Source organism: Carex rostrata, chromosome 5, assembly GCF_964058835.1.
Source record: "Carex rostrata chromosome 5, lpCarRost1.2, whole genome shotgun sequence".
In the NCBI taxonomy this organism is placed as follows: domain Eukaryota; kingdom Viridiplantae; phylum Streptophyta; class Magnoliopsida; order Poales; family Cyperaceae; genus Carex; species Carex rostrata.
The window spans coordinates 9,977,674-9,991,001 of NC_135922.1; the positions used below are offsets into that span (position 1 = coordinate 9,977,674).

The window sequence follows — 13,328 nt, forward strand, 5'->3', positions numbered from 1 at the left end:
CGAAGTTGGATGTACGAATTGCGACGTGATACTGCAGAATATTTGGCTCGCGTTGATGAGTTCATAAAATGTGCCGAGAGTTATAGAGCGAAGACAAAGGATAACGACATCTTGTGTCCTTGTAGAGATTGTAGCAATTTTAAAAGATTTGGGGACTTGGAAGAAATTAGAGCTCATTTGATTTGTCGGGGATTTCAGAAGAGATATACGTGTTGGTTTATGCATGGTGAGAAAATTGGGGAATGTAGTGCTACCAATAGAAATTTTGTTTTGGAAGACAATGTTGATATTAATGTAGAAGTTGATGATAATTTTGAGCTTCATTCCAACGATGATTTTGAGAATGTCGAAAATTTTGATAATCTACTTGAACTTAATTACAACGAGGATGATTGTGTGAATATTGATGAAAATGCAGAATACGATTTTATTGAAAATCTAGAAGACATGTTACGTGATGTGGAAGATGAAATTAGTGATAAAAATTATAAAAAATTTCAGTATATGTCTAATGAATCCAAAAGGCCGTTATATCCCGGGTGTACCAAATTTTCAAAACTGTCAGCTGTGTTGAAATTGTTGAACTTAAAAGTAGACAATGGTTGGAGCGACAAGAGTTTCACGTCCTTATTAGAGCTCTTACGAGAAATGCTCCCAGATAACAACGAGTTACCCTGTACAATATATCAGGCGAAGAAGTTGATCTGTCCAATGGGCTTGAAGGTCGAAAAAATACATGCCTGTCCGAATGACTGTGTATTGTACCGTGGAGAGTACGAGGCCATGCATGTTTGTCCTAAATGCGGTGTTTCACGGTACAGACGTAAGAACCAGGACACTGACGATGGTAACGATGAAGGAAACAAGGGTCGGGCTCCGGCTAAGTCGGTGTGGTATTTTCCGATAATACCGAGATTCAAACGGTTATTTGCAAATCCCAAAGATGCGAAATTATTGCGTTGGCATGAAGACGAGCGCAAAAGGGACGGTAAACTAAGACACCCAGCTGATTCTCCTCAGTGGAGAAACATTGATAGAGATTTCACAGAATTTGGTGGCGAATCAAGAAACCTTAGGCTAGGGTTGAGCACAGACGGAATGAGTCCGTTTGGAAGCATGAGCAGTCGGCACAGTACTTGGCCAGTTCTTATATGCATTTACAATCTTCCTCCTTGGTTGTGCATGAAACGCAGGTATATAATGATGTCATTACTAATCCAAGGACCCAGACAACCCGTAAATGACATAGATGTATATCTCGCACCATTAATTGAGGACCTCCAAAAATTGTGGAGGGATGGCGTCCGGGTGTGGGATGCGTACGGTAAAGAGCAATTTGAGCTGCGGGCCATGGTATTTTGCACCATAAACGATTTTCCCGCGTACGGAAATTTATCGGGCTATAGTACTAAAGGAGCAAAAGCGTGCCCTATCTGTGAAGATGACACGCAGGTGCTGAGGTTGAAAAATTGTAAAAAGAATGTTTTCATGGGGCACTGTAGGTTTCTTCCTATTAATCACTCATACCGTAAGAAGAAGAAAGAATTCAACGGGAACACTGAGCTTGGAGTGGCACGTCGTCCGTTAGACGGGAAGGGTGTCTTCCTGCTGGTTAAAAATCTTAAAGTTGTTTTCGGAAAATGTGCCAAAGCACCACCGAAAAATATTTGGAAAAAGAAGTCCATATTTTGGGAGCTACCGTACTGGGAATATTTAGAAGTGAGACACTGCCTAGATGTCATGCATATTGAGAAAAATGTCTGCGACAGTCTGATCGGCACATTGTTGAATATTCCGGGAAAGACTAAAGACGGTATCAATGCTCGAAAAGACATGGTGGAAATGAAAATAAGACCCAAGCTTGCACCGCAGGATAAAGGGAAGCAAAAGGCATACCTACCTCCCGCAATGTGCACAATGTCGAAGACCGAGAAAACAAGCTTCTGTAAATGCCTTCATAGTATTAAAGTCCCATCAGGGTATTCTTCGAATATTAAGAAGCTTGTGTCCATGAAGGACATGAAATTGATTGGTCCGAAATCCCACGACTGTCATGTTTTAATGACACATATGATTCCTGTTGCAATCCGAGGAATTTTACCAAAGCCCGTTCGGCAAGCCATCACGAAGCTTTGTTTTTTCTTCAATGCAATTAATTCCAAAGTGATAGACCCGCTAAAATTGGACTCTCTGCAAAAGGAGGTCGTCGTTACTCTTTGCCATCTTGAGATGTATTTTTCGCCATCTTTTTTCGATGTTATGGTTCACCTTGTTGTTCACCTTGTGAGGGAAATTAAGATTTGTGGTCCCGTGTTCCTGCGGTATATGTATCCATTCGAGAGATTCATGGGTATTTTGAAAAGTTACGTAAGGAACCGACATCGGCCCGAAGGTAGCATCGTAGAAGGATATTCCACAGAAGAGGTGATTGAGTTTTGCACCAACTACATGACCGGTGTTGGTCCTATTGGCGTTCCAACATCTCGATACGAGGGAAGGCTCCAAGGAGTAGGGACTATTGGGTTGAAAGCCATACTTGCTGATAGAGATGAACTGTTAAAGGCACATTTTATTGTACTACAGCACATGGCAGATGTCACTCCCTATATAGATGAGCACATGGCAATCCTTCGACAACAGAACTACACGAGAAGTCAGAAGTGGATTACTGACGAGCATAACCGTTGTTTCATAGGATGGCTGAAAGAAAGAGTGAAGTCACACTCCGAAATGTCGCCCGTAAGTGAAACGGTTAGATGGCTGGGCCAAGGACCCCAAATGGTTGTTAGAACATTCCAAGGATACGAGATTAATGGATATACATTTTACACTAAATTACAAAGTGATAAGAGCACCATGCAAAATAGTGGGGTGACGTTGGTGGCGACGTCTCAAGAATTCAGTAGATCAGGGGATGCCCGGCCTGTAATGGCATCAAACTCATATTACGGTGTTATTGAAGAAATTTGGGAGCTCGTTTACAATGCTCACCTCAGCATTCCCTTGTTTCGGTGTCAATGGGTCGAAGACCGTGGCGTTAAAGTTGATAACGACGGGTTCACAATGGTAGATTTTAACAGAGTCGGGTATGTTGATGATCCGTTCATACTCGCCAAGCAAGCAACCCAAGTCTTTTATGTCACTGACCCGAGTGATGCTAGGTGGAGCATCGTCTTACCCGGAAAAAGAAGGATTGTTGGGATAGAAAACGTAATCGACGAAGAAGAGTACGACCAGTTCGATGAGATACCTCCATTTTGTGCCGATGTGCAAGCTGAGATAGCAACAACTACTGAAGAACAAGACGAAGCAAATTACATGAGATCTGACCACAGTGAAGGACTATGGGAAAATGTTCAAACAGTGGAAAAAAAGAAAAAAAAGGAAAAAAAAACCAATGTATAATATTTATTTCGTTTAACCGTGAACAATTTCATATTTATATTCCAGAAAAAAACAATTTATAATATTTATTTCTTTTATAATATTTCAGAGATGAATAGCCGAATAGATAAGCATAGTTTATTTGCATTACTGATGAGATCTTTGGATGACTGTAAACCGATCGATAATATTTTACTGTGTTTTTGTATTTTACATTTTATTTGTTTATTTATTCCTTTTAAATATAAATTTTATGAATATAGATATCTGATAAGCAGAACCGATGGTGAGAGAACCCATCGAACAGCCCCCTTTTCTCTTAAGAAGAGTTTTAATGACAAATTGCTTTTCTACACGGACATGTAGTTAAATGTCCGTGTAGCTCTCTTTTAGCTATGTATTTCTTTTTTTGAATATTTTAAAATGTTTAAAAACCTTTCTAAATGTTCGCAGCCATTTTGCATTTATCCTTAAGTTTTTACATTTATTATTTAAACTGGAAAAGGAAACTACGCTCCATATTATGAAATTTTGCATTTATTCTTACTATTTAATATGGTTTTGTATGATCTGTTGTTCAATATTATGATTTCGTATCATTGTTTATATGTAGTGTTTTTTTTCTAGTTGACATATTAAGTGCATCATTTAAGAATAAAAAAATAAAGGCAACTTATTATGTAAGTACCAACAAAAATCCGTTTAGAAAGGTTTTCCACATGGACCTTTAATCCGTTTGGAAAACCTTTCTAAACGGATTTTTAATTAAAACTCCGTGTAGAAAGGTTTTTCACACGGACTTTTAACTACAAATCCGTGTAGAAAGGTATTCCACACGGACTTTTAGCCCTACTCTTTATTAATTAGTTTTTACTCTTTTACATGTATTAATTATGAGCAGGCTTTTGCATCGTTGGAACTTATGACTATTAAATAAAAGACAATTGAAAGGGCACCATATTCATTCCCTAACCCTTTAGTAATTAGAGCCATATTTATTGACCAAAACTATTAGAAAGAATCGTACACGGACGTTTAATCAAACGTCCGTGTAGAAATAGTTATTTTAATTAAGACGTCCGTTATGCATGAATCTTGTAAAATGTTGCATTTATTTTGAAGCGCGGAATTCGAATAGTTGCCTTTCTATGTAATTATCTGAGAAGATGATCAAAACAACTTCATAATTCTATATAATCCGAGAAACTCCATTACAAAACAATATGAATTGTACATTTCTTTTGAACTTACTTCTTTAATTTGTTCCCAGGAAAAATGGATCCCTACTCATCCGATGACTCACAAAATAACAGTGACTACTCAAACTCTAACGATTCAAATAGTTCTGAGAGTGAGTTCTTCCAGCAAACTGAAGGTTCAGACTCAGACGACTCACAAAACGACTTACCCACTGGAGGCATACAGTGCACAGTGTGCCAAGAGGTCGGAAAATATGAGTGGTTGTTCCATTGCAACCACTGTCAAGACTCATACCACCCGTTATGCGTCTGCTCAAATACTTACCAAGGCAGCAGAGATCCGAGATACAATTCATGGATCTGTCCTAGGTGCGAGAACGATGACCAAGAAGAAGAAGATGATGACGAAGACGACGATGAAGAAGAAGAGGAGGGAGAGGAAGAGGAGGAAGAGGAAGAGGCTGCTGGAGAAGATGATGAGGAGGAAGGAGAAGAGGAAGACGAGGAGAAGAGAAGGGCGAGGAAGAAGCAGAAAAAAAATGAAGAAGATCAAGAAAGCAATAAAGACAAAAAAGATGAATCTTCAAATAAAACCAAGAAATAGATTATTTTTATTTTTAATATTAAATAATTTATATTTCATTTGTCTATATTTTAATTGTTTATATTTTGTCTGTTTATATTTTATGAATCTTTACTTAAATATTAATATAAATTTGAGATTATTAATATAAAGGTATTTTAACACTTCAATTGAATATCCATGTAGAAAGGTATTTTAACACTTTAATTTAACACGTTAATTTATATCTATAACATATTAACATTATTAATTATTTAGATAGCATCATTTATTTAACAAAAAAGAAAAATTTATAGAAAACAAAATGTTGATTAAATTAAACAAAATATATTACATCAAAAAGGATCCTGGCTAATACATCATATAACACAAAAAAAACTGATTAAACAAAATACAGAAGAAGAAAACAAAAAAAGATAGCTAAATTAATGAAACATGCCTTCATAAAGGCCCTGGCGCGACCCCGGCCTCCTCCTAATCCAGGGGCTCTTTGGCCTGATCCAGCGATCGCCCCTCCTTATGTACGGCTTTGGTGGTGGATGCCCCCTTGGACTTCGGCGTGGCACATTTGAAGGCGGCCACGGCCATGTCCTCCTGTAGTTGGGAGGAGGCCTGAGATAGCCAGGAGGGACTTCGAAACCGGGGGGGAGTTCGAAATTAACATCAACCTCTTCGGGCGGGACGTAGCCGGAGGGCAATGGCCACGGCACATTTGAGGGGTGAGCACTGCCGGCCGGAGGGACTTCGGCCATTTCTACTTGCAAATAAAATTTATATAAATATCTTGATCGAACTAGTTTCATATAGAATTTTGAAGAGCCGTTTCGTCTTCTAAGAATTTTAAATTAATAAATATTTGCACACGGATGTTTAATGAAATATCCGTGGAGACATTCTCTATCATTTCTAAACGGTTTTTTACTTAAACATCCGTGTAGAAAGTTAAAAGATTTGCTATTTAAACTGAAAATGTGCTTTTTAAATAATTATCAAATGGAAGTCGGAACGACGTCGCTTCAAACTCTGAAATTTTATTATTTATAAATATTTGAGTTTAGATGCAAATTAAGTTTAAAATTTTTTAAAAAAAATAAAAATATGTCTTTACATTTCGAACTTCCCAAGGCGCGAATTTGTTTCCGCGAACGCATAGAATTTATACACGGATTATTAATGAAATAACCGTCTAGAAATGTCTTCCTTCACGGATGTTTAATTAAATATCCGTGTATAAATGGTTTGCGCGAAATAAAATGCGCGCTGGGTCGGCCTGGTCACTTTCTTTTCAAAATCCCTTCGTCTCCTCTTAACCCTAAACCCACGCGTCTCCTCCTCTCTCTTTCCGTGGTTCCTCTCTCTTGGTGCTGCCACTGTTGGTGTTTCGCTCTGTCCTCCTGTAGTTGGTGAACCTCTAAGCTCCTCTCGCTCGCTCGGTAGATTGTAGAAAGAACGATGACACATTCAGGTGAGGATAATGTAGAGAATGTAGCTGTGATGGATAATGTAGAAGGAGAGAATGTAGCTGTCATGGAAGAAGAGGTCTCGCAGGCTCGGCCTGAAAAAAGGAAAAGAGGTCCGACAATGTGCAAGAAGATCACTGAGCAGAAGGAAATATTGCCAATCGAATTCCACAAGAACGGCTGTGCGACGGGTGATAATCGGGCAAAGTACTCAAATTTTTGCGCCTCCACGGTGAAGAAACATGCATCTATCCTGGTCGAGCGCTGGGATCAGTTTGATCAAAAGAAGGACAAGGACCAATGGTGGAACATTGTGAAGGTAAAGTACCTAACAATTCTAATTTTTTTTTTGGAGTAGATGAACTTACATGCAGTAGTTTCGTTGTCAATCAGGACCAGTGGAACATCGTGGACGACCCAAAAGACAAGATAAAGGGAGTGTCTTTGAAGATAATGAATGAAGCTTGGAAGCAATTCAAGAGCAGGTTGAAAACACTTTACATGGATCAAGGGAAAGATCCGTTGCCAGTGTATCCTTGGCTGACACAAGAGGTGTGGGAGGAGTTCCAAGCTTTGAAGAAAACAGAAGAATTCAAGGTATGTAAATTTAGGTAACTCATTAGAGCATCTCCAACAGTGATTGCTTATGGATTGCTTATGCTGATGCGTCAATTGTTTCTGTAATTGCTGGGTTGTACGGCTATTGCTTATTTAGCAATTGTTGGAATTAATTTCATAACCGCACAAATTAGCAATTAATTTCAATTGCTGGATTGGAGATGCTCTTAGTTTTTGTTCTTTCTCAATCTGTACCCATCTTCCTTAAGTAATGGATTTACTTTGATGTTCGAAGGAAAAAAGTGAGAAGGGCAGGAAGATCGCCAAAATGAACAAGTACCCGCACAAATTAGGGTCAGGTGGTTACGAGGGTAAGTCGAAAGAATGGGCAAAAGTTATTTTGAAAAACCAACAGTCTGACTCACCCGTGGTTAAGATAAAAAATCCTAGGGGCCAAGATTGGCTCATGGGAAGATCTGAGGTAACCCTTGAGGGGCGGATAGTACTCCCAAAAGACGTGGAGCCCGTTGCTCATAAAATGGTAAGAGCCTTTTGTTATAACTGTGTCATTCAAACAAAATCATAACTTTGTGTACATTACTTAGTGTTTTGTTATAACCAATTTTTTAATTAACAGTTGGAGGTGGAGGAGGTCAATTCTGGTGCCCGGACTGTCGCAAGTCAAGAAGATTCCTTGTCCTTGGCGCTCCCGAATCCAGAACACACCGGTCGAGTTAGGGGCAGAGGGGTCTACACGGGCTGGAAGGAGGAATTCAATGGAGCAAAACCCCGGAGAAGACCTCGTGCCAAGGTCAACAAAGATGAGATGGAATCAAGGTTGGCGCAGGTGCGCCAGGAGGTACGCGAGGAGCTTTCAATGGAGTACAACCAGAAGCTGGCTGAGCTGGAATCAAGGATGGTGAACCAAATGCACCAAATTAGGCAGCCATCCGAGGACCGACCTCCCGTTTCTCCGGGAATTCGGCGAAGCAGTCAGGCATCCGGGACCGAAGTGATAGGCGGCTTGGACAATCTAAAGGTAACCACTACTTGTTCATAATCGAAAGGTATTGTTGATTATCGCGGTTAATTCGCTAGACAATATTATTTCATTCTAAAGACAACTAATTGCTGATAATTATTGCAGGAGGCCACAGCATGCGACCTCGTCATGTATTTCGGTACTACTCCTCTGACCATTGCTAAGGGCACTGTATATCCTCCTGCAGCCGGTGATCAGTTGAGGCCCAACTATCTCCGCGTAGCGATTGAGAAGATCACGCAGGATTGGGCTGTGAGAATACCTCTTCCTGTCCCTGTCGATGAAATGGTGGTGCTTGATGATGCCCGCTATTCGACAGTCCAATGGCCGAAAAATCAAATTATTTTGGACAATGTACGTAAACTCCAAATTAATGGGATATCTTATTCAAATCATTCTTTTCAAATACTTGAAAAAGACATATACAACATTTGATACAGATACGAAGAGGTGAGACAATCAATGAGGATGAAGCGTTGTCACCGGTACGGGACATGGAATTATACTTGGTGTCTGTTGCGCCAGAAGTGCCTGATGCGCCAGTGGATGCGCCAGTAGATGCGCCAGTGGATGCGCCAGTGGATGCGCCAGTAGATGCGCCAGTGGATGCGCCACTAGACCGTACGGGGCTCACAGCAGAAGAGGTTAGCCGTTTGCCTGGTCAGTTGCAGACTCTCCACGTCCACTTGATCAAGGCACCCAAGGACATGACGGCTGTTACCTTCAGTGTCCCCCCCGGTATGTTTCTACACGATGGCAGGGAGGTCGTGCTGCCTTTCACAGAATTCAACGACTTTCTACAGGGCGCCTCGTCAAGCGATAAATGGCTCGATGTGGGAGTCATCACCGTTTTCCTCATGTTAGTGACCAATCAATTATTTATATCATGTGTATAGCACTCAAATATATATACTCTAATGTAAAATGATGATTTTTCAGGTTCCTAGTCCATAAATGCCGTGAGACCGCATCGAAAGGTAAGGTGAACTTGTGTGCACTTTTGGACCCCGGCAGAATTAATGGAAACATGTTGGAATGGTATGAGGATGATTGTGTCGACTACTTGCGTAAAGCGATGCATCATGCTCGTGGGGATCAAAAGAAATTTCTTCTCCTGCCATACCACCAAAAGTAGGTTACTTGTAACCCTTAATTGTTTATATTTTCAGTTAAACAATTACACAATGAACCATAGCAAACAGTTGTGTCACCATTACATGCTGAAATATATATGTCACTAATTTTATGCTAAAGTACTACAATTCTTCTCCCCCCACAGCTCCCACTGGTGTTTGTTGGTGATTGTGCCACTTGAAAATACGATTTATGTCATGGATTCAAGGCGGCCCGACAAATCCATCACCACTCAGCAGTCTAAAAGAGTCATGACTGTTATAATTAAGTAAGTTATCTAAATATCACTTGGTTTGATTTTTTTTTTTTATAATTGTGGAATTGCTAATTACAGTCACTCAATTTTGTAAGGGCTTTTCGGCAATATCTTAAAGAGGGTGGAGTGCAGAGCACGGGTAAGAGCAGAAATAAAATGAATGGGCTCTGGAAGGAGGTGAGCACACTATAATTTTATAATTTCATATTTTTGGGTTCAAAAATTTATTGTCATTCTGACATAGGCTGCTGAATGTAAATATCAGTGCCCGCAACAGATTGGCGGTTGGGAGTGCGGTTATTACACGATGATTTTTATGTTTCACTTTGTTGAGAGCATACAATTCAAATGGCCAGCATATCCGGTATGTAATTCATATGTTTTGCCTTGACTTGTCCATACAATTAATATTGATTTCCTCTAAACTTGTTTTATTAGTTGCATTGTTATAATTGCAATAATTTATTTCTATAAAGCAAAACAGAGATGTAGTTGCCGTATTTTTGTAACTTGCATGTTTCGAATTTTTTGTAGTATTCACCAGATTCAAAGAGTTACTCCAAGGAGCAGTTAGATCACTTTAGATGTATGTGGGCAGATTTTTTTATAAAAGAATTTTGTAAACCAGAATATGGATTTGTATGATCTTTGTATAATTCAGTGTACATGAATTTTGTATTAATTTTTTATATAATTTGGAAATTTCGAAAATTTACCGGTTTTGGTATTCTTATTTTGGAAATTCTCTGTTCTGGAATTGATCTGATTTTAAATGGCTGGCAAAACTGGAGGCTAGCCAAAAAAAAGCAAAAATTTTTTAAAAAAAAGTAGTTCAATTATACACGGACATTTTAAAATTTATCCGTGTACAAAGGTTTTTCCAAATTAAAAAAATAAAGAAGAAAATTAATACATAAAATTATATATTAAAAAAATATTAAAAAATAAGAGAGCTACACGGATATTTAATTATACATCCGTGTACAAAGATCATTCAATATAAAAAAAATATTAAAAAATAAGAGGGGTACACGGATTTTAATTATACATCCGTGTAGAAAGGTGTTTCCACATTAAAAAAATAAAGAAGAAAATTAATACATAAAATAATATATTTAAAAAATATTAAAAAATAAGAGAGCTACACGGATATTTAATTATACATCCGTGTAGAAAGGTGTTTCCACATTAAAAAAAAAGAAGAAAATTAATACATAAAATAATATATTTAAAAAATATTAAAAAATAAGAGAGCTACACGGATATTTAATTATACATCCGTGTAGAAAGGTGTTTCCACATTAAAAAATATTAAAAAATAAGAGAGGTACACTGATATTTAATTATACATCCGTGTAGAAAGGTGTTTCCACATTAAAAAAATAAAGAAGAAAATTAATACATAAAATTATATATTAAAAAAATATTAAAAAATAAGAGAGCTACACGGATATTTAATTATACATCTGTGTAGAAAGGTCATTCAATATTAAAAAATATTAAAAAATAAGAGAGGTACACGGATATTGAATTATACATCCGTGTAGAAAGGTGTTTCCACATTAAAAAAATAAAGAAGAAAATTAATACATAAAATTATATATTAAAAAATATTAAAAAATAAGAGAGCTACACGGATATTTAATTATACATCCGTGTAGAAAGGTCATTCAATATTAAAAAATATTAAAAAATAAGATAGGTACACGGATATTTAATTATACATCCGTGTAGAAAGGTGTTTCCACATTAAAAAAATAAAGAAGAAAATTAATACATAAAATTATATATTAAAAAAATATTAAAAAATAAGAGAGCTACACGGATATTTATTTATATATCCGTGTAGAAAGATATTTCAATATTAAACAAAATTAAAAAATAAGAGAGCTACACGGATATTTAGATAAATAACCGTGTAGAAATCTAATTGTACACGGTTTTTTATGTAATAATCCGTGAAGCTCGGTTATGGAGAGCGCCAGTGTCAAGTATTTGTAAACGGCTGTGTATGTAATAATCCGTGTAGCTATTCGGTAATTGTACGCGGTAAATATCCGTGTGTATATATACAAGGATTTCTAAACCGTGACAGCCTACGCGGCGGGAAATCCGTGTAGCTCGCTTGTTTATGTCCGTGTATAATCACTTATTCTGTAGTAGTGAATATATATTATTATTGATGTTTAAAGGTTTATGGTATATAGTTCACAATTTTACAAGATATAATTTACAGTTTTACATGATATATAGTGTTTTACATGATATAGTTCACAGTTTTATAACTTTATTTGTTTTATTTTTTTGCAGGATGATATTTCTAAAGAACATATTGTTCTAGTGATGAGGCTTTTAACTCATCCAAACAATACTAAACAAAGGCAAAACGAAGTTAAAGCCTTTGGCAACAAGGGCGGAGACGGACTTTCAAGTTATGGCAGTCAAAATTTAGAAGATCCGTATGATAGATCAATCATATAAAATTTTCACACAAAATATGTGGAACAATTTAAAAATATTCATATCATTTACTCTAAATTATATAGTAAAATCATGTCAAATTACAGAAAAATTGAAAATAAAGATCCTCAGCTGTTGCCAAGAGAAAACGGTACGAGAACTGCAAGATAAGATCAGGGAGCAACTCACCTTAAGCATCCTAGATTCCTAGATCCGAAATGTTTATTAATATATAAAAAGAAAATTTTAATTTCAAAATCTTCAACCATTGTCAGTTTATTTCTAGAGCTATCCAATCCGAAAAATAATTATTCGGATCCAAGTTCCAACCCGTCGGTCCGAAAAATATTTTTTCAAATATAAGGTTGCCTCGGAAATGTAGATTCGAAGAATAATTTTTCAGATTTACAGATCCAATTTTTTTTTTCAGATTTACGGATCCGAAATATTATTTTTCGGATTTGCTTTTTTTTTTTTTTTTTTTGAAGAAAATGTCTTTCCAAGAAATGATTTGTCGGAATTGATATTTTTTTTTTAGTAAATGTTATGATTTTTTTTTGTATTGAAATATTAGTAATATTTTTTTAATTTCTTTGAAAATAGATAGAATATTATATAACTACTAAGTTCAAATAATGTCTGGTATTATATAAAGAAAGCTCACTATTTTTTTTCTATTTTCTATTTAAAATACTAAGTTCACATCTGTTTTGCTTCATCCGATTGTTTCTAATTTCAATATTGCCTTTAAATCTCCTGTACTGTTTTAAGAATCACATGGCAATTATTAGTTTTATAACATATATGGGGTTACTAATTCAATTATTAATTGACAAAACGAACTTGATTGCTAAGAAATCTCTATTTCAGGATTAGGAAATTCTATTTATTTATAACTTGATAAAAACTTGATCGAAGATATCTCTATTTCAGGATTGGGAGATTAAACAAAGAGGTAAAATATGGATACAGAGAATAAGTCCGTTGCCTAAGCTATTATAAATAGCACACAAGAGAGAAGAACTAGGTTTCTCTCTTTTCTCTTCACCATAATACCACAAGCTTAATTCCTTTTCTTGGTTCTCAGGTTTGCATAATTTTTTCAAAATTTCAGATATTTATATCAGGTATCTGATATATTGTCACACCCCAAACCAGGAATTCTGGATTAAGGTGTGATCAACCTCGCCTCGTGCTTAATTAGTCATTAAGCACGCAAGGCTAATCATCAATAATAAATCAAACAGCAGCG

The 13,328-nt window shown here is 36.7% G+C and overlaps 1 protein-coding gene across 1 annotated transcript; it reads left to right on the forward strand.

The window, feature by feature from the left end:
• The first annotated feature begins 504 nt into the window (after positions 1-504).
• LOC144553827 (uncharacterized) lies at positions 505-5,766 on the forward strand. Its single transcript, XM_078302017.1, has 3 exons — positions 505-3,334; positions 4,655-4,952; positions 5,616-5,766. The coding sequence occupies exons 1-3, from the start codon at positions 505-507 to the stop codon at positions 5,764-5,766; spliced, it is 3,279 nt and encodes a 1,092-aa protein (XP_078158143.1).
• Positions 5,767-13,328: the final 7,562 nt, after the last annotated feature.